The sequence below is a fragment of the Lontra canadensis genome, unplaced genomic scaffold, assembly GCF_010015895.1.
Source record: "Lontra canadensis isolate GAN:19392208 unplaced genomic scaffold, GSC_riverotter_1.0 scaffold28, whole genome shotgun sequence".
In the NCBI taxonomy this organism is placed as follows: Eukaryota; Metazoa; Chordata; class Mammalia; order Carnivora; family Mustelidae; genus Lontra; species Lontra canadensis.
The window spans coordinates 18,814,687-18,839,365 of NW_022631022.1; the positions used below are offsets into that span (position 1 = coordinate 18,814,687).

The 24,679-nt window shown below is 57.3% G+C and overlaps 2 protein-coding genes across 3 annotated transcripts in view; one reads left to right on the forward strand and one right to left on the reverse strand.

Annotated features, from left to right (window-relative positions):
- Positions 1-1,999: 1,999 nt before the first annotated feature.
- CLK3 (CDC like kinase 3) lies at positions 2,000-12,073 on the forward strand. 2 transcript variants are annotated; one of them, XM_032865049.1, is made up of 12 exons: positions 2,000-2,151; positions 2,749-2,965; positions 4,733-4,829; positions 5,105-5,171; positions 7,506-7,622; positions 8,311-8,477; positions 9,338-9,432; positions 9,520-9,649; positions 9,899-9,981; positions 10,502-10,581; positions 10,845-10,935; positions 11,586-12,073. In XM_032865049.1, the coding sequence occupies exons 1-12, from the start codon at positions 2,000-2,002 to the stop codon at positions 11,760-11,762; spliced, it is 1,473 nt and encodes a 490-aa protein (XP_032720940.1). In that variant the 3' UTR covers positions 11,763-12,073. The 2 variants fall into 2 exon arrangements, with proteins under 2 accessions (XP_032720940.1, XP_032720939.1); XM_032865048.1 differs by having other exon boundaries at positions 10,845-11,703.
- A 1,421-nt stretch (positions 12,074-13,494) lies between these two features.
- Positions 13,495-24,679, reverse strand: part of EDC3 (enhancer of mRNA decapping 3) — a 58,639-nt gene continuing 47,454 nt past the window's right edge. The window contains exons 5-7 of the mRNA XM_032865050.1: positions 20,098-20,251; positions 17,555-17,772; positions 13,495-14,775 (exon numbers count right to left, since the gene is read on the reverse strand). Coding sequence (XP_032720941.1) covers positions 14,441-14,775; positions 17,555-17,772; positions 20,098-20,251 — 707 coding nt within the window. The 3' untranslated portion in view covers positions 13,495-14,440. The remainder of the gene's footprint in view (positions 14,776-17,554; positions 17,773-20,097; positions 20,252-24,679) is intronic.

Below are 24,679 nucleotides of genomic sequence, written 5' to 3' on the forward strand. Positions count from 1 at the left end.
AGGCCAGTAAGTGGAGCACTGGGATTTAGTTTGGGATTTTCTACCTAGGGCTCTCACCCCCCCTTGGAAGGGACTTATAAAATATCCTTTGTGTCCTAACTTAGACCCAGAGGTATTACCTGGAATCTTTTTAACCTTGTTAATGAAATGACCCAAAGGCATGTGCTGGGCATTATTAAAGGAGTGGCGTAATTTAATCCTCACAGAGCCTTATAAGAGATTATTATTCCCTTGTTGCAAGAGGAAGTTGAAGGTCAATAACTTGCCTGAAGGCACACAGCTAGAAGTGGCAGTGTTGGGACTCAACATCTGTCAACTCTGAACCTCTGCTCCGCCCACTCGAGTACAGGGATGGGCATGAGAACCCTCCGGGTCCCTGGAGGAGTTGGCCTGGCGTGGACCAGACCACATCGTCCAGCTCTGGAGCTTTGCCTGCCTGGCCACCAGAGCATCTTCGCTGTCGCTTAGGGAGATGTGACATACTGCCTTCATTCCATAATTTGGACACCTGACCCGGGTAATTGCAGGAAAACCGTGAAACATTCATTAGTCAGCTGATTGTCAAAATAGAACAGCAGTTTAAGCTCTCGAGGAGCAGTTGGTGTTTACCTCCGAGGGTTGCTGGGGCCTGGGCTTCGAGGTAGATATGGGGAGAAACCTGCTGGTGGGGAGATCGGGAACAGAGGATTTCTCAGGTTTTCCAGGGGTTTAGTCAGATAGGCCCGGCTGCCCTGCCCGTACACAGGAGCTGGTTCACTCTTCTCTCCTGATGGACCCTTCTCGTGAGCTGGGGCAGCCTCGGTGGGTTTGTCCAAATGTGCTGAGTAAGGCGAGCCCGGCACTGACCACTGAAGGCTGGTGAAAGCCAAGTAAAGGGTTGGGAGGAAGGCTGGCCACGATCTCTGGCCCAGCCTTCCAGCGGAGGCAGTGTCCGGGTTCTGGGTGGGTGGAACCGGGAGCTGGCCTCACATAGCCTTCTTCCTAAGCTCGTGTCTGATCCAGCCTGGTGGTTACCTGTGGTGGGTTTTAAGTCCCTGCCAAACAGGCACGGTGAGGTAGGGCCCTTTGGGCAGGCCTCTCCAAGCACACAGGCTGCCAGACACTCAGTCCTCCGGCTTCTCCCGAGATGAGCATAGGAGAGGGGACTGGAACTTCGAGGTAGGATCTAGCATATCTAGCAGGGGATCTAGCAGAGGGGGCAGTGGTGGCACAGTTGGAGGCGAGGCACTGCAGGTGGTCGGAGGGTGCCCCAGGGGTCTTGGTGAGAGACTCGCTGCTCTGAGGAGGCTGCTGTCAGTTTACTGGTGCTGAGACAGAGTATGGAGCAGCAGGGGCTGGACAGACCCCCAGGTCTGTTTGGTCAGCCCGTTGGATCGACTGGGGAATGTTTGTAAGACCCTGTGGACCTCCTTCTCTAAAGGCTGGCCTTCTCGCTTCTGCCCATGGCCCCTGATATGGAGGTGTGGCCTTTGCTCCCTCGAGTGGGGTCCAGTTCAGGGCCTCAGTCAGGCAACCTGGCCTCAAACTTGAGGGCTTTCACCCTTTGCTCCTGTGTGTGTGTTCCCTGCCAGCAGCCCTTGGGCCTCTGGCTTGATAGGCCAGTCACTTCATAGAAGCCCACAGACAGGAGAGAATGGCGGCCAGGAGGCTCTCCTCTCTCCTTGGCCTTGGTTTTCTGGGATGGTGCTCAGCAGCGCCACCCCCCCACCCATTCTGTCGCTGCACCTGTGCGGGCTGGCCGGGTGACCTGAGTGCTCGGGATGCTGGGCTGGGGAGGCAGCTGTGTGTTTGTTCAGTGGCACAGAAGGGTGTTGCCCGTTGTGTGCTGTTGGACCAGTGTGACCTCAGAGCTCTTTTTTGCTTCATAAACCCCTGGGAGGGGCTGCTCCCAAACACAACAATGGGCCTCTTCTTCAGGAGCGCCTGGGTGCCCCGAGTGGCCGGAGGTGACTGGCTGCCTGGCTGCCCACTGAGCGGGGCTCCCTTTCCCGTGGCCTAGATGCATCACTGTAAGCGATACCGCTCCCCTGAGCCAGACCCGTACCTGAGCTACCGATGGAAGAGGAGGAGGTCTTACAGTCGGGAGCATGAAGGGAGACTGCGGTACCCGTCTCGAAGGGAGCCTCCGCCCCGGAGATCTCGGTCCAGAAGGTGACAGGGGGCTAGGTGGGAGGAAGGGGCTCCATCCCTGGGCAGGGCTGGGGAGACAGTGTGGAGGCTTGGGGCGGCCCTGGGCTCCTTCCGGGCCTGCCGCCTCTGCCCCCCTAATCTCAGCTGTGTTCCCGGGCCTCCGTGTTCGCTGCCATCCTGCTGCCCCTTTCTCTGTCCTTGAGTCTTCCTTCTCCAGACTGGTTCCCTATTTCCAGGCCAGCATCTCCCCTGCTGACTTCTGAGCCTCCTTCAGTGGGACTCATAACACAGCCTCTGTCCTTTCCGGAGGTTGGCTCCTCATCCTGTGTTAGCAGCCATAGGGAGTCTTGGGGTGATAGGACCCTCCAAGGCCCTTCACCCTGCTCGCCTTCCCCCGTGCTCTGCCTCCTGTCCTGGAGGGGTGCTGCCAGCAGCCCGGGTTCTGGAGGTGGGACTTCGTGTACATGCCTTCCACCCCCATCTGGATGCCTCTGCTCCAGCGGGCTGCCCCATGAGCTTTTTGTGGGGGCCTCGCCACACGCCTTTTGCCCAGAAGCGAAACTGGGCTGGTGGGAGGAAGCTTCCCATCTTACTGGTGTCCTCACCCCCTCCCGGCAGCCATGACCGCCTGCCCTACCAGAGGAGGTACCGGGAGCGCCGGGACAGCGACACATACCGGTGTGAAGAGCGGAGCCCGTCCTTCGGGGAGGACTGCTACGGGTCTTCGCGTTCCCACCACCGGCGGCGGTCGCGGGACAGGGAGCCATACCGGCCCCGCAAGCATGCCCACCACTGCCACAAACGCCGCACCAGGTCTTGTAGCAGCGCCTCCTCGGTGAGTGGTGGCCGGGGTGTGCTGGCTGGGGCCTCAGGGCCCTGTGGCTTTCTAGCCTTCTCTCAGGCTGGCAGGTCCGGGTGAGTACCGCCAGCCCTGTGCCCGCGCACTGGGTGTGTGTGCCTGTGTGTGTGTCTGTGTCGTCTGGTCCAGGTGCAGGGCTGAGCCAGAGGCCCGGCCCCTCCATCTTCGGGCCACTGTGCTGGTGGCGAGAGGGGCTCTGGCTCCAGCGATACCGCCCCCCCCACCTGTCTGTGTCTCTGCGCTGCTCCAGACCACGTGATGTGCGTGGCTGGGGACATTTAGGGAACCTGATAGGGCTGCTGGTGTGTGGTCTGGCGATGTGTGGCCCGGTCTCTGGGGTCCGCAGCCCTCCGCAGAGGCCCGGAGGCCGGAGTGCCCACGGGTAGGGGAGGTCTGCCCGTCAGCGCAGACCGGGAGCTGCCCCTCTGACCTTGATCTCCAGCTGGGCCCTCCGCAGCCTCGCCTCTTCCTGGGAGGGGCGGTCAAGATGAGGGGACAGGCTGCCCATGTGATGGGGCGCATGGACGAATGGCAGAAAGGCCTGCGGCCCAGGCCTCTTCTGCTTGCTGGCCAGGCGCCAGGTGCGGCCCCTGGCCGTGGTGTTGGCCGTGGAGGCGGTCTCGATCTCGGCCGAGGCCGGGAGCCCACGCGGCACTCGGGCCCCTCGTGCGCTTGTCAGGGGACCTGCTGTCTTCTCTTCTCCTCCCCGTCCCTCTTCCCTCCCGCCGGCCAGGAGGCCCCTGAGGATTAGTGGCGGACCCAGTGCAGGGGGCCAGGCATCTCTTCTGCTCAGCTTTCCTGCGACTTCCTTGAGTGGCCACAGGTTGAGGGTTGACCGCGACCACTGAGCACGGCCTGGTGGCCTCTGTGCCCGCAGCCACACACTGCTGCAGGATGGCAGTGCAGGGCTGGGGCTCTGCTTCTTCTCTTTCTGGTGCCCTATGTCATCATGAGGCCGTGAGAGCCTGGGCGCCGAGGCCAGGGCAGGAGCTGGCGTGGGGCCCGCGGGGGCCGTCGTGGTAGGAGGCCGCCTGGCCCAGCGGTACCCGGGCTCCTTCCCCGCTCCAGGCCGGCGGCACAAGGGCCGCCGGCAGCAGGCCGTTTGTGGTAGTGACGTGACGTCTGGCTGCAGGTGTCGTCTGGGGGCAGGTGGCAGGCGTGGCTCTGAGTGGCAGCTGTCGGGCCCGTGCAGGGCTGCGTGTGCGCAGAGAGGCAGGCAGGGGCGGGCCGGGCGTCCTGCCACTCAGGCCGGAGTGGCCTCTGGCCCTTCCGCACAACCGGCCGTGTGCAGAGCTGGCCGCCTTCTTGCGCCGTCCTCAGCACGGCTTCAGCCCGCCAGGGGCCATCTCGGGAGGGCCCGGGAGGGGGACGTGCGGTGGCGAAGGGAGTCGGGGCTGTGGCTCTCGCGCGGCCCGGCCCCTTGGCAGCAGAGGCTCCGTGGTCTTTCTGAGCGCTGGCGGCGCCCTTCTCTTAGATAATGTCCGAGTTTTCCTTACATACCTGTAGCTGTTTTTACTTTTCTGTTTTTGAAGTCAGTTTGTGTCTTGACGTGTCCCTTGCAATATCCCTATCGTTATATATGCTGTGTGCCTTATGAAATGCTGGGATCTGGAAAATCCAACCAACCAACCCGCCGGCTCCTCACCGTCTCCACCTCTGCCTTTGACTGACACCTCAATCTGTCAATCGGAACCGCCTACCATGCGATGGGTCGGATGGCGTTTCGGGGGGCGGTGCATGCAGAGAAGCCAACAGAGCAGTAAGCGCAGCAGCCGGAGTGTGGAAGATGACAAGGAGGGCCACCTGGTGTGTCGGACCGGCGATTGGCTCCAGGAGCGATGTACAGCCACCTTTCGTAAAACTTTACCTCTCTACTTCCTCCCCCCTGTTAGACGAGACCTCTCCTGCCCGGAGGGGCTTCTAGTGCTCGTGGTGCCTTAGCGGGGCCACCAGTAATTGCCTGAATGACGCAGACGCTAGCAACTTCTGTTTTTAAGAGTGTAGCCGTGAGAAAGAAACCTTTTTTGTTTTTGAGAATTTGAATGCTGTGAACTTGCAGGAGCTGCCGGCCCTCTGCCCTGCAGGCCCTCATGCACTGCTTCTTTTCTCTCCTAGATGAGATCGTGGGGAACTTGGGCGAAGGCACGTTCGGCAAGGTGGTGGAGTGCTTAGACCATGCCCGGTGAGCGGCTCTGCGGGGTGGGCGGTGGGCGTCCGAGCGGGCTCATGGCAGGGGGCCGGCCTGCGAGTGCGGGGCTTCTGCTGATCCCCTGAGATAGGGAGCCGTTCCCAGGGCTCCGCAGCCAGGTGGCCTCCCTGCCCACAAACTGCTGGCTGGCGAGGGGTGCAGCTCTGGTGGCCCTTTGGCCCCAGGACTCTGTGGTGGCTGTCGGCACATGGCCAAGGCCCTGGCCCTTCTGTGGTCTGGGCCCGCTTCCTGCCATCTTGTGTCAGGTTGGGGCTGGGAGGCAGGTTGGGAATACTGCAGAGCCCCGCCTGAGCAACCCCTCCCTGGCTCAGGAGGTCTGTCTGAGACGTTGGCCACCCGGCTGTCCACTCCGCTGGCCAACTCCCTTTGGACCCCCTAAACCTGGTGCATGGCTGGGTTGAGAGGAACCAGATTCGGGCTCTCTGACCCTGCCGGGTGCTGCCCTCTCCCACATGGCCAGGCCGGACTGTGTGTCCCTCTGGGTGCATGCAGGTAGAACGGGGCTCCTCCGGTGTGTGTTTGGGGGCCTCTGGGGAGCCGTGCTGCCTTCCAGGCTGCACAGTGAAACACTTCTGTTCCCTCGCCATTCTGGCAGACCAGAACTTGTGCCCCTCTGCCTTAGGCTGGGAGGCCACCTCCCGGGAGCCCGCTGCCTCCCCTCTGAGGGCACTCTCATTGGTCTGATGCCTTAGCTACCAGGTGCCCTGTCTCTCCTGTCCCGCTGAGCCATGTGCTGCCCATCATGCTCTTCCCACTATGCTCGGGGTGAAGAAATAGGACCCATGCTCCCCTGGCACCCCTGGCACCAGGCCGCCATGGTACTGGGCACTCAGAAAGGACAGTTAGACCTAGCCATCCAGCTAGCCTGGTGGCCTTCCATATAAGGTAGTGACAGTGACTGACAGGAAATCTCCCTGGGCTCCCAGTTCCCATTTAAACACCCCTCAGACCCAGTGTGGCCCCCGAGGTTAGGGCTGGGGTCGTTGGGCAGAGGGAAGGACATGTAGACCATACTGGGACCTGAGATGTGGGAGGCAGATCTGCGAGCTGTGACACGTGGGGGCAGCTAAGCTGTCTGGGCCGTGTCCCCCCACCCCGAGTAGGTGGAGGGGAAATGAGTCTCTGAAATCACTAAGGGGCAGCCACAACGCTTGGGGGACTTTTAGGGGATCCAAAGGTAGTTGGCCAGCAGGGTGGTAATGAGGGGGGTAAATTGACCTCGGCCGAAGGAAGGGCCTGATCCCCAGCGCCATCCAGCCCGGGCTGTGGCTGCCTGCGGGAGCTATGAGCTCTCTGCTGAAGGTGAGAATGCCATTGAGGGATCCGGCCCTAGGAGCCTGGAGTGAGTGGCCTTTCCTCTGAGGTCTTTCCCTGCCCTGAAAATCTGGGAAAGTGGGATAGGGAGAGAAAAACAGGTTATTTTCCAGAAGATGCCTTTGCCCTGGGGCTTGTGAACTTTTTCCTCAGGCACCAAGCTAGCCTCCCAGGGGCCTCAGGAGGCCACATTCTTGTGGGCCAGCGCCATCTCACTCTCGTTCCCCCCGGGCTTCTGAAGTCTGGCTGGCCCTTCCCGCTGGCCGCTGAGCCTGGTGTTCGAACCTCAGCATGGTCCCTGCTCTGCGGGCGTCCTACAGGCAGCCTGTGGGGCGGGGCTGGCGGATGGGAAGCACAGAGCAGGGATTCTTCAAATCCTTACTAGACGCTGAAGAGGCCTCGGGGCACTCGGGGGTCTCCGAGAAACGCTGTGGCTGGTTGGTTGGCAGGCAGCTAGAGGGAGTGTAGTAAAGGGAGCAACCCGGGGCCCCTACTGCTGGCACCCTTACCCTCTTGCCAAAGCTTTTTCTCATCCTGGAACCCCCACCCCAGGTGGAGCCATTTGCCCAGACCTGGAGATGTGTTTTAGGAAGGTCAGGAGGTGCTGTAGGACGGTTCTAGCTGGGATGGCCTGGCCAGGGTCAGGGCTGGCTGGCCTACAGGTCAGGTTACTGAGGGAGCTGGTGTTGGTGCTGGCCAGCAGGCTGGGCCTCTACTCCTTTGCTTGCTGTCTGGGGAGCTGGCAGTGGCTGGCATCAGAGAGGTCCAGGCTGGCCCTGACACACTAACTCACAGATGCCAGGAGAGCTGGCGGGGCGGGGCGGCGTTGCCTGGAGACAGGCTGGGGGCCAGGCGTCTGGGCCCTCTGGAGCAGGTCCTGTTCCTTGAGTCCTGAGCACGGTTTGCCAGGAGCTGCGAGATTGGGGTGGAGGGCGGGGGGCGGGGAAGGGCTAGGGCACTTCTGAGAACCTCTGCTTCTTCCCCGGCTCCCAGAGGGAAGTCTCAGGTGGCCCTAAAGATCATTCGCAACGTGGGCAAGTACCGGGAGGCCGCCCGGCTAGAAATCAACGTTCTCAAAAAAATCAAGGAGAAGGACAAAGAGAATAAGTTGTGAGTGTCTCAGGGAATGAGAGGGAAGCTTTTTGTGGGGACGGTGTCCGCTCCGGCTGCAGTTGCCCGGACCCCCGGCGGAGCCGAGGCCTGTCACCCAGTTGGCGTGCAGAGCAGCGCGCCCAGGCCCCGTGAGTCCCACTGGAGGAGCCCTGGGGTCGCAGTGCAGGCTCCACCCCAAGGGTTCTGTGCTCCGAGGCGGCCTCCGGGGCCCGCTTCCGTAAGTGAGGGCCTTGTGGGTCATGGCGGGGGTCAGACCAGACACAGCCCCGCAGCTGCTGCAGCGCTTACACAGCTGGAGGACTCCCAAGTCGAGCCGCCCCGGTGTACCCACACGGAGCAGTTCCTCTCCCATCAGCCCGGCGCTGAGCCCCGCGGACTTGGGAAGCTCAGTTAGGGGAGCTGGAGAAAGGCAGGCACGATTCCATCTCTTTCCGAGGTGCAGGGATTATGGCCACGTCTTAAGTAGACGGGGCAGGACGCCTTGGGCCAGAACTTCCCCTGTGGCAGCAGGAAGTCTAGTCCTTGCCCTGAGCTGATCAGGGTGGTCTCTGATGGGAGACATGCGCTTTGTAATTGAGGGTTTTTCTTTATGGGCATGGGTGACCCAGTGGTCTGGGGGTGGGGACCAGCCTCATCTGAGGGAGGGGCAGAGACTGACACCCCCCCCCCCCATCTTCTCCTCTAGCCTGTGTGTCTTGATGTCCGACTGGTTCAACTTCCATGGGCACATGTGCATCGCCTTTGAGCTCCTGGGCAAGAACACCTTTGAATTCCTGAAGGAGAATAACTTCCAGCCTTACCCGCTGCCGCACGTGCGGCACATGGCCTACCAGCTCTGCCACGCCCTCCGATGTAAGTGTCTGTGCCCGCGCCTGGTGGCCTCCTGCACTCACACCAGTGCGCTACCAACCATCATCCCTGGCCCCAGAGGCACTGGGTCCCCTTTGGCTGAAAGGCCTTAGGGAGGACTGTCTGGGAGGAAGGAGAGGCTTGGTTCCCCTCCAGGGAGGAGCCTAGAGCAAGGCTCTTCGGGTCTGCACAGATGGTGGAGGGGCGGGGGGGCCTGGGGGCCCCAGACCCCACGATGTGCTGAAACTCCCTCTGAGGAAGCAGGGCCCAGGCTGGAGAGAGGTGGGTCATGCTACACGCCGGATCTTGACCACCAGCTGGGAGTGTGGAGTCAGAAGGTGCATTGGTGGGACAGGAGCTGGAAGGAGAAGGTAGAGGTCTCCTCCCAGGCTGAGGGATAGGAAGAGGCAGGGCCGGCCTCAGGTTGTGTTTCAGGGGCGGCCCTGTGGTTATTGTTTGCTCGCTGCCACCTTAACATTCTTTGTGACTCCTGAGTGAGGGGACCTGTATGTTCATCTTGTCCCCGGCCTGCAAATCATGCAGCCGGTGCTGGGGAGAAGGAGCCCCCAGGCTGATGCTGCAGCCTTGGCCAGAGACAAGCTGAGGAGGAGGAAGGAGGTTTTCTATACTAGATAGAAGTGTCCCCGGCCCTGTTGTTAAGTATCAGAACTGGCCACGGCCCCAAGCACCGAGCACTCACGCGGAAGGCCAGCGTGGAGGCAGAGTCCGCTGTGCCCCCTGCAGAGGCTGGTGGGGGATGAGGGTGGCCGGCAGACCAGCTGTGGGGTTGCAGTCTCCTCTCGTGCCGGCAGTGGGGCCCGAGAAGCAGCCGGGGTTCTCAAGGTTGTTTCCTGCTTCCCCAGTTCTACATGAAAACCAACTGACCCATACAGACTTGAAGCCAGAGAACATCTTGTTTGTGAATTCAGAGTTTGAAACTCTCTACAATGAGCACAAGGTAGGGGTCGGGAGAGGGCAAGGCCGTGCTCTGTGGTAGGTCACCCACTGGGACAGGCTCCTGACCTGCGCGCCCTCCTTGCCTCAGAGCTGTGAGGAGAAGGCAGTGAAGAACACCAGCATTCGAGTGGCTGACTTCGGCAGTGCCACCTTTGACCATGAGCACCACACGACCATTGTGGCCACCCGTCACTACCGCCCACCTGAGGTGATCCTTGGTGAGTGACTGGCTAGCCCCCAGCCCCTGATAAAGCGGACTGTCGTCGGGAAGGGAGGACTAGGGGCGGGGATGTGCCTGCCCCCAGGGGCCGGTGTCACTGTGGCGGCTCACTTGGCCTTACCTGAGAAAGGGCCTTGTGTTGGGGTTTGGGCTAGGGTCCCGCCTGCCAGAGTGGCAGCTGTCCTTTGACATCTGGGCTGGGAGCAGGGAGCGGAGTGTCACGGTCTCCTCCCATGTTGGCTTTCAGAGCTGGGCTGGGCACAGCCCTGCGATGTCTGGAGCATCGGCTGCATTCTCTTTGAGTACTACCGGGGCTTCACACTCTTCCAGGTAAGGCCTCCTGCATCATGGGGCTCGCTTGAGCACTGCTCCCTGGGCAGGCTGCAGGGGCTGGCGTGGGAGAGCCCTGTGACCACCCCGCGTCCGCACGCTGGGACACTCGGGCTTCTGAGGTCGAGGAGTGGAGCGCCCAGGGATACTCGTGCTCGGCCTCAGCGTGGAGGACCATAGCAAGAGGAGCAAGCATTTGAGGCAGGAGCACAGCCTGAGGGGGGAGGGGGCAGAGAGGGGCTGAGGTCGGGCACATTTTGGAAAGAGTGAGGGAAGTCATTGGAGAGAGGTGTGCGGTGATGGTTAAGTCCACCCGAAAGGCTGAGGAGAGTGAACTTGACCTTGAGAGAACTGTCTGGCAGGCTGCCACCATATCAGAGGCCGGGATTACTATTCACGGGTGGGTTCACATCTCTTGGGGCAAGGAAGGCACCTGCCCATCTTTTTGGGTCCCTTATTTTTTTGAGGGGGCAGAGGCTGGTACTGACTCTTGCTTGCTCTATTCCTGACCTTCTAATAGACCCACGAAAACCGAGAACATTTGGTGATGATGGAGAAGATCCTAGGGCCCATCCCCTCACACATGATCCACCGTACCAGGTAAGCAGCCGTGGAGACGCCTTCAGGGGTGGCCATGGGGGCCTCTCCCATCTTGGCCTTGGGTCACAAGCCGGTCTTCCAGGACACGGCTCCTAGCGGCCTTCCCTCCCGTACCGCACTCCGAGCTGGCAGACATTTGCCCAGACCTTCCTCCCCTGTGGCTCTGGGCCAGTTAGCATCCCCGGTGGCTCTGCGGTCATTCCCCAGACTGCCATGTCTCCCCCAACCCCTGAGGCTTGACCCCTTCTTTCCTTCGCTTCCAGGAAACAGAAATATTTCTACAAAGGGGGCCTGGTTTGGGATGAGAACAGCTCTGATGGCCGGTATGTGAAGGAGAACTGCAAACCTCTGAAGGTCAGTTTCTGGCTTCCCCCAGCTCGGCTCCTGCCAAGGAGGCCCCAGGCACTGGGCAGACACACAGCAGAGACCGGCCTGGCAGCTACAGGCTGCCTCCTCGCTCCGGCTCTGTGGGAGGCCACACCCGAGGCTGCTGGGTGCGGGCCATGGGGCTGCTTGCCAACCGCCCCCCGAGGGGCCCTTAGCCCCGTCCCTCCCCCACAGGGTGGCCATGGATGTAATGGGGGAGCACCAGAAGAGCCCGATGTCAGAGACCTTGCTGCCTCCGGTGCTCCTCTTCTCTCAGTTTTGGGAAGAACTAGGCAGGACTGAGGTGAGGGGGAGGGAAGATGTAGACATGGCCTGAAATCCTCTGTCGACGGCATCTGGTGCCCGGACCAGTGAATTCTACAGAGGGGACACTGCCCACCTGTCGGGACGTTGCATGCAGGGGCAGAGGCACCAAGCCAGCGAGACGCTCAGAGCCAAAAGCTCTACGCGGGCATGCAAGGAGCAGAGCCGCTCGCGGTCCAGGAGGGCAGAAGTGGTCCTCCGGGGGGCAAGCACTGGCTCCTCGAGCCCTGCAGCAAGGCCTCCCAGAGGCTCGGGGACCCGCGGTGGCCCCCCGGCCCCGCCGTCACACTGCGGCACCTTGTGTCCCTGAGCAGAGCTACATGCTCGAGGATGCCTTGGAGCACGTGCAGCTGTTTGACCTGATGAGGAAGATGTTAGAATTCGACCCTGCCCAGCGCATCACACTGGCGGAGGCCCTGCTGCACCCCTTCTTTGCTGGCCTGACCCCTGAGGAGCGGTCCTTCCACACCAGCCGCAACCCAAGCAGATGACAGGCGGGGCGCCCCCTCTGGGAGCTGGACAGTGGTGCGGGGCTGCCCAGCTTTCTCTCCACCCTCCACCACCAGGCCCCAGGGCCAGAGCCACCCAGCGAACAGTGCAATGTGAAGGAAGGCCCAAGCCTGCGGGGGACAAGACTGGATGCCCAGCTGCCAGAAAGCACAGATTTGACCCAAGCTATTTATATGTTGTAAAGTTATAATAAAGTGTTTCTTACTGTTTGTAACCCCTGGTACCGGTGTGTCCGTCTCCAGGCTCCTTGCCTTCCCTTCCCACCTTATTAATAAAGACTTTCTTAGCAGTTCAGCTTGTGGAGAGCTAAGTGTGAACTGGGCTGGCACGGAAGGGCTAGCCAGTGACCAGACAGAAGCCACGTGTCCCTCTGGGCCACAGAGAAGAGCCCACAGGTGGCAGGCCTGAGAATGCAAGTTTCCCTTGGCGCCCATGGAATCCCTGGCCAGTCAGCAGCTGAGTAGACCTCTGCCTCTGGCCCCATCACCACCTGCCACTTCAGGCCGCACCTGCCCAACCACCTGACTAGGTGGGCAACTGTGAGCAGACTCTGCTAGGCTCCTGGGGCAGGGTGGGGGGCACCTCACTGTGCAGCCTACAGAGCGATTTACATTTACCACAGAGCCCAGGACTCTGTCATTCAGCTTTATTTTAAGTGCTGGTTTTTGGTTCCCCAAGAGCTGCATGAGTGACAGTCCCGACCCCCTGACTGGGGCCCCCTGAGGACAGGATGCCTCTGGAAGGAGCTGAAGGCAGAGGAATCATGCTGATGTGAATACCACCCAGGGAAGGCCCATGCTGAGGGCAGGAAGCTGCTCCAGAGCCCCCTTCGGGGAGAAGCCAGGCTCAGGCACAAGCTCCCAGTGCCCCTCCACAAGGCCCTCACCCCCAGGGCAGCTGCAGCTCACCCAAGCCAGCAGTCTGTGGCGCCAGGGCTCCGAAAGCTGCTCCCCTACCGTACCCAACTGGGGGGGGGCCTTACTGCGTGGCCAGGCAGGTACCCAGAAACTATGCAGTGGTTGCTTATTAAAATGCCTACGACCCAGCACTGCTCCTCAGACTACGGCCCTGAGTGAGCAGAAGCTCAGGGAGGATACACACAAGGCCCTGGGCCTCTGGCCTCCTCCCACTGCTGGAGACGATCAGACCTTCAGGGAGGATGGGAGGGAAGGAGGGACCAGCCCTCTGCCTCCCTCTTCTCCTGGCTATGTTCCTATAAGAAAAGCAATAAGCAGCCTGAAACCCATGGCAGCAGGGCCTATCCTGTGTCCATGATCCCTGGCAAGCCGTCACACTCACCCCCTTAACCAGAGTGGGTGCGCAGAGAGCAGAAGCTAAGCCTAAAGGCCTGAAAAAGGCTTTAAAGCATGAACTTTCTGCAAGAGTCCCTGTGAAGGACCCCAGGGCTTGGCTCCTGCTCTGAAAGCAGCCTCCAAGGCCAAGCCTGTGAGGCCTGAGGACTTTCCGCCGTAGGGTCTGAGCAGCCTCGTGCTCCCGTGGCTGAGCCCTGACAGCAGCTCATCTAGAACTAGCCGCATTTTGGCATCTTCTGAGATCGGGCGCTGACCCCAAGCCTACTCATCTCGAGTGGACAACCATAAAGGGTTCAAAGCCCAGACACTGTAAGAACTGGGGTGGAGCCCAGACAGGGGAGGGACATGCGCCCTGCTCTGGGACGACAGCTGCAGAGGACCGTTGGAGCGGGAAGGGCGGGGACAGAAGAAAGGAGGGTACATGGGCAGGCAAGGAGGCAGGAACGGGATGGTAGTGGCCTAAGACAGAAGCACCAGGGAGCCTCTTCTGGCTCAGCACCAGGCTCCCTCAGGGACCTTCCCAATACTGAACATTAAAGCTGCACCCTGAGGGCTCCGGCCCCAGCTGGAGAGGGTATGGGGCAGGGGGCACTGCTGGCAAGATGGGCACTGTGGTTCTACAGTAACGTGACCTTATACTACCTATGCTGAAAACAGAAAAACAATATAAAATCCCCATACAGTAAAACCATCCTGATGCCGCCCCCTTCCCTGCCTCTCAGAATGATGGAGTGGAAAGGAAGAAGGACCCTTGAGAAAAATCCCAGCATACAGTTTGCATCAGCTCAGGAGAAAGGGTCAAAAGCCCCCAAACCAACTTGTGGTGGGGCTCTGGGAAGGCCTCCTCAGAGCTCTGGCAAGGAACAGAGTGCGAGTCTGCCCTCTGGCGGGCGGCTGCAGCACAGCCAGTTCGACATGATCAGAAGGGCTGGGGGTGTGGAGAGCAGAGGACACGGAGCCAAAGCAAGTACAGGCCCCCAAACAGGACCCGCCCCACCCCGCAAGGTGCTTGCCCAGGCCCCAGTGACTGTAAACCTGAAACACAGTCTGTGAGCTGCCTAAGTCTGTAAACAAAGCCCCACCCAGCCACACAGGGGCCAAGTGTAGAGATGCCTAGAGCCACTTGGCCTGCCGCCCACCCAGGACACCCAGTGGGAAAGCCTTCCCTGGCTACTGGCAGGTGACAGGTCATTTTTAAATATGATCTGTTCTCTCACAGAAGTAACAAATCCAAAAGTGAAAAAACTGAAGGTCCATGAAGCTTCACATCCTTAAGGCGTTCGTTGTCAAGTTCAGTGTGTCCAGAGCAGCAGGGGACTGCAGAGTCCAACTCGCCCAGAGCCCCTCTAGGCAGAGTGTAATGGAATGACAAACTTGCAGCCAAAGGGTGAGTGGTAGCTGATTCCTACCTCCTGGAATACCTGCTGGGGGAGGCCGATGTCGCACAAGTAGACGCGGCCCGCGCGCTCCCCCAGGGGCAGAGGCAGGCCCAGAGCCAGCGACCACTTGGCGTCGATACCCTGTTCGCCTTCATGCACGGGAGGGTCAATGCTGAGCACCGGCGCCCGGTTCCGGTTGGCCCAGGCCACGGCTGCCTTGTACCAGGGCTGGTCCCGCAGGAAGGCATTCTCGGGGCAGTCCAGGCAGTTGATCACCAGGTCCACAGGACTAGAGGGCAGATCTGCAGGTGGGAAGATCGCCACATGGGAATCACTATAAGGAGAGAGCAGCCCAGGTGGGGACTAGGACCCAGATGGCCCCAAGGGGGGTCTTGTTCTGACACCACTCTGTGGCCTCACCACAGGCTGGCTTTCTCAAGGCAGCACCAGTCCCAGTACTTCCAAGGCCAGGCTGGGCTGGGCACCAGAGAAAAAGGGCATGTCAGCCCGATGGACCAATGTCCTCATGGAGTCCCCGAGGCCGAAGCCCTGTGCTGCGGACGGTACAGGCTGTCTCCAGGGACAGCAGACACACATCCAACTAACACACGGGGTACACTAGGAGATCTGAGAAGGGGGAGCTGACTGCCACTGAGTTAGCCCTCACAGGGAGCTCTGCCCACACCCCAGCAGAAACGGGCTGACGGCCACGTGCGACTAGCCCAACAGCAGCAAGCTGGCCAGAACCTTGGGCTAGCCTCCTCACCCGACCTGAGCCAGCCTGGCCTTGCTGCATCCTGCCCCACATCCATCTCATGAAAACAGGCTCTCCTTACAGCCCAATCTGAAGGATGGAGAGGGAACTGATCACTTCTTCAGACACTTTAAAAAGTTTTTCTGTTCAAACCAAGCCTCTGGGACAGCAGAAGAACAGATGTCTCAACAGCTACGTAAGCCTTGACCAGCCTAAGAAAGTAACTTGAGAATAGGAGAAATCAGACCAAATTCAAGGTCAGCATCCTCAGACTTGGCTCCTGGAGTTGAAATTGGAAGGCTTTTAGGTAGCCAGAGGAAGAACTGCCTAAAACAGAGCATCATGTTACAGATCTCAAGCAGGGGAACCCAGAACAGGCCTGCCTCCCAGCTCCAGTACTGCTAGTTCTCAATTAGGGACTCAGGGCTTCCGTACTTAGATCTGACCACCATGACGAGGGGGTTGGGGGGTGTTGCTGGGGGCCAGTAGGCTCTCAAGAGTAAGAATGGGGTCTTAGCTTCTACACATACACAGGAGCCTGAGGTTCTGGCCCAGGATCTGGCCCCAACTTGCCATCTGACCCCTGGCAAGACCCTTCCTTCATATTTCTTCTCTCTTCTCCCCTGCTCTCACTAAAACCCACTCTAATCACTTCGTACTGCCCCCCTCCATACATCCCCACTGAAACTGCTCTGGTTGAGATCATCACAGGGCACCCACACAGATCCAGTGGTCGATTCTCAGCCTTCATCTGAGCCTAACTCAGAGCGGCTTGCTGGCAGAGCTGACCACACCATACCTCCCTCTTCACTTGCCTTCCAGGTGCCAGGCTCCCCTGCTTCTCCTTCTCCCACCCCGTCTCCTGAGCTGCTCTCTCAACTCCCTGACTTTTAAACAAAGAACTTAGACTTAACAACTTCCCTACCTCTTCCTAGAAGATAACTTATCCAGGTTTATTAGGGCTCATTCCCACCTACACCCTCAGCACCCAGACCAGACCCCTTCCCCTACCTGCAGACTCATCTGCATCAGTCAACATTTCTACGTGCATATTCAACAGGCACCTTCCTCCCCAAACATCCTCCCGCAAGTCTTCCCAGCTCAGGATGGCACCTTCATCCTTCTGGTCACTCAGGCCAAACACCTTGGAGTTGTTCTTAACCTTTCCCTGTCACATCCCTTATATCCACTCTGCAGCCTCTAGCTCCAAAACTACTTAGAAACTAACTCCCTGGGGCACCTGGGTGGCCTAGTGGGTTAAGCCTCTGCCATCAGCTCAGGTCATGATCTCAGAGTCCTGGGATAGAGCCCTGCATGGGGCTCTCTGCTCGGTGGGGAGCCTGCTTCCCCACGTCAATCTCTCTGCCTGCCTCTCTGCCTGCCTGTGACCTCTGTCAAATAAGTAAATAAAATCTTAAAAAATAAAAAACCTAACCCCCTCTTTACCTCCTCTACCACTATCACTGTCTCAGCCACCAACATCCCCTTCCAATGTCACGCAACAGCCTTTTTTTTTTTTTTTTTAAGATTTCATTTATTTGAAGAGAGAGAGATGACAAGTAGGCAGAGAGGCAGGCAGAGAGAAAGGGTGAAGCAGGCTCCCCACCAAGTAGAGAGCCCGATGCGGGACTCCATCCCAGGACCCTGAGATCATGACCTGAGCCGAAGGCAGAGGCTTAACCCACTGAGCCACCCAGGCGCCCCAGCACAACAGCCTCTTAACACTTCTCTTTGTAAATCTCTAGTTTACTCCCAAGCAGCAGCCAGGGGATCATCAGGAATCTGAGCTGGCCTCTGCCTTCCTTTGCTTCTTCCCCCAATGACTCTCCATCACAGCGGGTGTGAAAGTCAAACCCTTACAGCGACCCGCAGGCACTGTACCACCTGCACCTCCCCAACACAACCCCCTCTGAACCTCTCTAGCGCCCTTCCCTCCTTTGTCTCATAACATCACCATCTGGCCTAACAGAAAGGTTACTTTTCTGTCTCTTCTCTGTCCTAAATAGAGTGTAAGCTCCATGGAAGTACGGATCAAAAAAACAATCTACTGCCACATTCTCAGTGTCAGCAGTGGTGCCTGTTCTGTAAACGTTTGTAAAGTGAACAAGTGGGCCCCCAGCTCTCCGTCTGAGTAATCAGAGAGGGAGAACAGTGAAGGGGTGGGAAGTAAGCAAGTCAACGCCCAAAATATTTCCTCTGTGTACAAAGACTCCAGCAGGCAGAGCACGCCTTACATCTGTGATGTTCCACCTGTCGCCACTGGGCGGCAGCACCGGACCATAGAACTACAGGAGGAGGGCGCAGGCCTGCCCTAGGCAAGTGCTCACCTTTGAGGTTAGATACTTGTTGGCCTTGGGTCTTGCTGAAGAGAGATAGCTCGTTGGTGATGGACTCCAGCATCTTGACAAAGTTGGGCAGGAAGAGAATGACCTGGACATCATGGTTAGCCAGGTGCCTTCCACAGCTGATCCCCTGAGCCCCTTTCACATGGGGGCCACACAGCAGGGCCACTGTGGGCCTCTGGTGAACATTTTTGGGATTCAACCTGGAACAGAAGGCAAATAAGCATCATCAGCTGCAGACCTGCCAATCCCTCGCACCATAAACCAGATGAGTGCTGAGTTCTTGACAGTCCCAGGTCCCAGAGGGGGTGAAAAGCCATGCACCCCAGGGCTACAGGGTGGCATTCCCATGGTCCCACACCCCGGTGTCACTTCATCTACTGGGTCCTCTCACAAGGCAGCTCACCCACATCTTGAGCCATACAACACTGCTGCCAGAACACTGCTCTCCGACCAGAAACACAGAACTCTTTCCGAAAGGCTCTTCCTTGCTTCTCCTCAGATGAGGTCCCCTGCTCAGAAAGCCCTTCACTTGGCAAACTCTGACCCACCCTTTCTCTGGAATCCAGCTCAAGCCTCACCTCTTCCAGGGTTACTCTGGCTCAGCTCCTAAGAAACTCAGCAGCAGCAGCAAACAGGACCGTTCTAAATCGTCCTCAATCAGGTGCCAGGCCAAGTGCTCCTCACTGAGCCGCCAATAAGTGGGATAAGGGCAACACCAGATATGAACAAGACCTTTTCCACAGGATGCTGTGTGTCCACGCACGGACAGCACTCAGAACAGGACTACATCGCAGGTCAAGGAGGCAGCAGGCAGGCCTTCCTGGGCTCCTACGCCGGCAGCTTCCTTGGCTACCCACGTCCTGATGAAGTCACTTCCAGCTCCTGTCCTTCAAAGCTGAGCCACAGGAGGTCCGGATTGACTCTGGAGCTGTTCCCAACTCACAGGCGCTACGGCCTGCCTCAGGGGCAGAAGGCAGGGGGAGATGGACAGCAAGAAACGGGCTTAGGTCCGTCCCTAGCAGTGACAGTCACTTACTAGTCTCCCAAAAGGAGGCAGATGACAGATGCTGTTCCAGTCAGAGAGGAAGCCCCTATGCTCCAAGTAAATTTGGGGGCCTTTAGCAATGTACTCTGCATATATACCAAACCACTCATTTCCCCCACTACGTGTGCATCTGAAGGAAATACGATCAGCGCCTCTCCCCTCACACAGACGCTGCTGCGTCGTGGCGGCTGCCTCACCCACGGCTGCTCCTGAAGACTCCTGCTCTCACAGAGGCACCGCGGTCGGAGGATACAGACCCTGGCATCACACAGCCGACAGCAAGGGGCAGGGACCAGACACTGGAAACACTCCTGTCTGGACGGGAGACCTGGCTCCACCACATAGCGGCGGCACCAAGTTGGGCAAGCCTTTCCGCTCTCAGAGCCTCAGCGGGCTCATCCTCAAACATCAGGCTACTATTCACCTTCAAGGTGAAGCCATGAGGCTCAAACTGAACACGGCTGTGAGCACAGTGAGAACTGCACGGGACCGGACACACATGAGGAAGATTACTAGCTGTGGCAACCCTTCTCAAAGGGGCTGCAGGAGATGGCCCTTTGGAGAGGTCAGAGGCGGCAAGAAAAGCCAGGCCCATGGACAGCTGGCCCCAGGAAGCCGGCTAGAGGGCGCTGTGATGGGGTGAGGACATTCACATTCTGCCCCCACAAGGCTGTTTCTGAAATCCCATTGTCAGCTCAGCTCCCTACTGCGCAGCTGCTGCAAAGCCCGACTTCCCAGCCCCACAGAAGGACATCACAGATCCCAGCCACGACCACGCTCTCGGTTCTGTCCGCCCTCAGCGCAGGCTACTCCCCAGACCTGGACTCCCCGCCCTGCCCGCTGGCCTGTTAATGCCCCCTCAGCAGCCCCCGCAGGACACCATGTGGATGCTACTGCGGCCTCCTGGGCGATCCTGCTTCCTCTCCCGCCACGGTGTACCTTCTGGACACTTCACTAGCCTTCCAGAGGGCAGGCGCAGTATTCTACTCTTCTTTGTGTGCCTAGTTCTAGCACATGGACTGGCACATGACACAAGTGACCACAAATAAAATTAAGCACTGCTCTTGACACAGGGACCCAGAAGGAAGGTAGGAACGCACCGACCTCCAGCTCTCCCAACCCAGTTGTCAGGGTGGTTCTAGCAGTGCTCGGGTATGGAACTTTGGCTGATCTGTATCCCAGCCCCTCAGAGTGAAGGACAAGTGCCAAAGGCTGAGTCTCTGAAGGCTCTTAGAAGGCAGGCCTCTGGGACCCAGCAGGAAGGTCAAAGCCAGCTTTTATCAGGAAAGAAAGGGTGAAAGGGCAGCTTGCCTAGAGAAGAATGAGGACTTCTGGGAGAGGGTAAGAGGGGCAAACAATACCCTCAGAGCACCCCGGGAAGGGACTTCACACTGACAGACTCCTCTGGTGGGGGCGCGGTGGCGCCTCGGCAGGGCAGCACCTCCCTACCCACAGCCCCCGCCAGTCCAGAGGCGTTTACCTGTTGGGTCCTCCGAGCAGGGTCAGGGCCATCTGGCTGGCGCACACTCCTGTCATCTCCAGTCTCCGCTCCAGAGTCAACCCGTGCTTCTCAGCCACAGATAAGAGCTTTTTGTGCAGTTCATAGGAAACACTTGGGACAACCAGGCCAGAGTCTGCAGTTCAAAAGGAGGTCAAGAGAGAAAGGGAAAGAGGTGACAGGAAACCAGACCAACAAATGGACATACTCGATCCGGGATTCTGTGACAGCCAAGACTCTAAGACTGGCCCTCCCCTGGCCTAGCTGCCTACGGTGGGATGGAGGTGTACCATGGAGCCCTCCACAGTAGCAGCTGAGGAAGTAACACCTTGTGCTCATTACCAAAGAGCAGGGGCTAGCTTAAGCTCTCTGAGCACTTTATTCTTTCAGGTTTTCTTTATATGAGCGCAGGCACCCACGAGCAGGAGTGGGGTAGGGGGCAGAGGGAAAGGGATGAACAGAATCCCCGCTGAGCAGGGAGCCAAACACACAGCTCAATCCCAGGACCCTGGGATCATGCCCCGAGCTGAATGAAGTCACTTAACTGACTCAACCACCCAGGCGCTACTCTCCTAACAGTTCAGCTCTAGACCACAAAAGCCAAATCTACCAAGATCTATTTGGTTATTACAGAGAGAGGGCCGGCACAGCGTGGAACAGCAACTTGTGGGCCATGTCAGAAGAGACCATGCTTTTCCCAAAGTGGGGGAAATTACATCCCTGGCAGTGGCACCGTCCTCAGGAGCAGACTCCTCTGCCTTCCCTGCAAGTGGAACAGACGCTGACTAAGCCTCCTGACCCTCAGGTCCTGGCTGGATGACGTGTTGATCCCGTCTGCTCCCCGCTTCCTCTTTTTCCTCTTCTCTTCTACTCAGCCCTTCCTCTGTGCTTAAAAAATTTAATTAGCAACTTGTTTTCTCAAATAATTTATCATCTTCTCCCCACATCGGGGGTGAATGTAACCTAATACTCAAACCTCAGGGCAAGAGCACATGGAAAGCAGCCCGCTCAGAAGAATCTTGAATATTTTATTTGCCATAGAGAAAGGAACTCTGTAAAGGTTAGGGAGAGCCAGTTGCTGAAAGTACAGCATGGAAAATACTTGGGTTTCGTAAGGCCAAAGTCTGCAGCAGCTGGGACACAGGCAAGACTCTCATACGCATCAGCACCAACACACCGGGGCCATTTCAGGGCCAGAAAACCAGGACAGGAAAGAAATGCCAAAGTAAAAAATTGTGATCTGTAACGAGCAGCTCGTCTTGACAACCAATGCCATCTTACAAATATCAGAAGCCACTGGACTGGCCCCAAGAGAGACCTTTATGCATGAGCCCCACCTGGCCTCACTGGCTGACAGACCAACGCACACAGACTCCAATCAGCAAGCTGGCGCGGGACCGCACCTAACGGGTTTTGTCAGGTTGGATCCGACACCTTCTCAGATCCTGCGTCTTCGTCTATACTGGACTGTACACTCCTCTGAGCAGGGAAGTAAACCTTTTAGTCCTTTGGCCCCCATCTCCTCAACCTGCTTCAACTACATTTATCAACAGAGGTGAGCTCTCACCAAGTCCTCAAACACATAAATGATGCAAACCTGGTGCTATTTCTGGTCTGGCCTGACTCTGTGGCAGAAGTTTTCAGAAGTTCCTCATTTATCCTAGTGTTTGTAAAGCCCTGTCTAGAAAAACCTGTCTTCCTCTTTTATCATTTCAGGAATAATTTCTTGAAGTTCTATCAGATATCCAGTCCCGCCTACACGGACTCTTAAAACCACACAGAACAAGGCTACGGTAGTACATCTGAACAACAGAAATCCAAGCACAAAGACTGAACCGAAAACACCAAGGTACACATCCTCTCAAAGGAAGGCGAAGTAAGGACTTACTGTAACAATGACAATAAAAGACGTCTACACATCAAAATTAACACTATCTTGTTGCTTAACTGAAGCCTTCTACCTACCAGAGTCCTAGTCCCACCCTGGCACAAACAGTGCCATCAGGAACAAGGTCTCCTCTCTCTTTCTGAAATGCCAGTCCTAGGCGCCGACGCTGGAGGCTGCAGCCTGACCTTGCATGTCAACGGCTGATTCACACAGCCATTTTTATGGCCTGCTCCAGACACGCACATATCATCAGAACTAATTAGGAATCATTGATAGCAGTGTGAAAAGGCCAAAGGAATTCTCAGGAGTCCTAAGCCACTAACAACCCTAAACCTGTCAGACAAGTCATGCCTACTTCCAAACCCTCTTTCTCTGCAGAGTCACGCGACAGAGCGCGTTCCCTTGACCCTGTGCATTTCTTCACCCATTTATCTGCTTTCTGTTGAATCTGAAACAAATCCAGGCAGGGAGTCCTGAGCATACCACCCTACAAAGCAAGCATTCTTTGTGGGTCTACATCTTGTGCTGTAGGTAGAGGCACGCCCCTCTCCCATTCGGACAGCTCTCTGGAGGCAGGCTGAGCGTTTTCTGCTACCTTTCTCCTCACAGTCCTGCAGGGTACAAAACTCGCAGTACAGGGAGAGGAGAGCAGACCCCACACCCTGGCTGGCGGGCTGCTACATCTGGGAGCTGGGTATCTGTCACCAGCCCCTCACTGGTGGCAGGGGCACGCTGATGAACCCGCACACTCTACAGCCCAAGGCCAGACAAGGCTGCACCCTTTCTTCCCAGCCTGACAGCTACAGGACTCCACTGCACCTACTCAGTTTCTCTGGAAGGAATGTGCAAGCACCACAAAATGTTCCTTTTCAACATTTACACACAAAGTTCCACCAGTCAGACTGCTTATCAGAAACAGGCAGAGGGGATAAAATAAACCCCAAAGGAAGGGAACCAAGAACATAGCGTGTAAATGGCAAACAATAACATTGCCAAAGCCTGAACATGAGCCAAGCTTAATTATGTTTGAGCTGGAAGGTAGATCTTTATTGTTCTGGATCCAAGGCAGTAAAATCAGTCGGTAGGGTTTCTCTCAGTATGTATTTTACAGCTGTCAGTGGAACAAGAAAGGAAGATAGAATTCCAGTCAGTTCGTGACAAGCAGAGCACATCTTGGGATCTGATTAACCTCAGGGTATCCAGGAAAACAGCTTAAGCACACTCTGTATGGGCTGGGAGGTAAGACTCCTCCCCACACAGTGCACTCCACAGCAGGAGGCCGTGGCCAGGCAAGCTCACAGGCCAGCCACCACAGTGCCTGCTGCGGCTTCGACCTCTCTAATCTTTCTCAGGGCCACACAGCTCCTTCCAGCACATACGACTTAAGGACTCCACCTCTCGTATGGACATTTATACACGTTCTCACACCCTCAAGCAGCACTATGTCCAAACCTTCTCTGGCAGTCTCTGAGTGTATATCCCTCCCTGTCCCTTAAACCTCCCAGCCTTTTGGTTGTGTGACAAGACTCCCACAATGGAATTTGGGGTGCCTGGGTGGGCTCAGTTGTTAAGCATCTGCCTTCAGCTCAGGTCATGATCCCATGGTCCTAGTATCCAGCCCCACCCTCCCACCACCGCATCGGGCTCCCTGCTCAGCGGGAAGCCTGCTTCTCCCTCTCCCATTCCCCCTGCTTGTGTTCCCTCTCTCACTGTCTCTGCCTCTCTCTGTGTCAAATTAAAAAAAAAAAAAAAAAAGACTCCCACAACAAAGCGTCAGCTCAGATCTAAACTCAATCCTCACACAGACATAGCCCTTTAGTTAGAAAGGCTGTGCGCACCCCAACAAGGAGCATAGCTCACTGAAGGCTCAATGCCTCAATGAGGGCATGTTGAGTTCTCTAGGGCTATGAATTCCAATTCTATTCTGTGGAGAGTCACACCATTGCAGGGAGATATCACACTCTTTTTTTTTTTTTTATTTTTTTTAATTACCTGGCGCGTAACCGAACGGGCCCTTACCCTCCTTAATTTCCCCTCCCCTCCTCCCCCCCCCCCCCCCCCGCCCTACTCCCCTTTGGTAACCATCAGTTTGCTCTCTATAGTTAAACACATTGATACCCTGAGGTTAATCAGATCCCAGTTCATATCCTCAGATCCACACTGTAGATTTACATGAAAGCTACACAAAATGAAATTTGGTGTCAAGTCTATCTCTGAAAGAAGGATTTGTTACAAGAAGCCTAAATACTCAATACTCTTTATTAGGGCCTACAAGGCCCCCATGATCTGGCCCCTGTTTACTTCTCCCCCTTTACCTTGAACCCCAAATCCCACCATGCTCTAAGGGACCTTGGCTGCCTCCTGGTTCCTAAACACTCCAAGTCCCTGCTGGCCTCAGGAAGCATGTCCCCTCTCCTGGGACTCTCTTCTCTCTTCCAGTGCTCTACCCACACTCACGGCTGGTCCCTCATTCTTCTTCTGTCCCTCTTCTTAAATACTCCTCAGTCTTAGCACGCTGATGATTTTCTTCACTGTACTGAACACAACTTGTAAATAACGGTTTTTCTTTTTGGACTATCTACTTTGCCAGACTGCAAACTCCACAAAGGTAGTGACCGTGTCTGTCTTGTTCACGGCTCTCCCCGTGCTTCACCACGGTGCCTTCAGTGTCAGCGA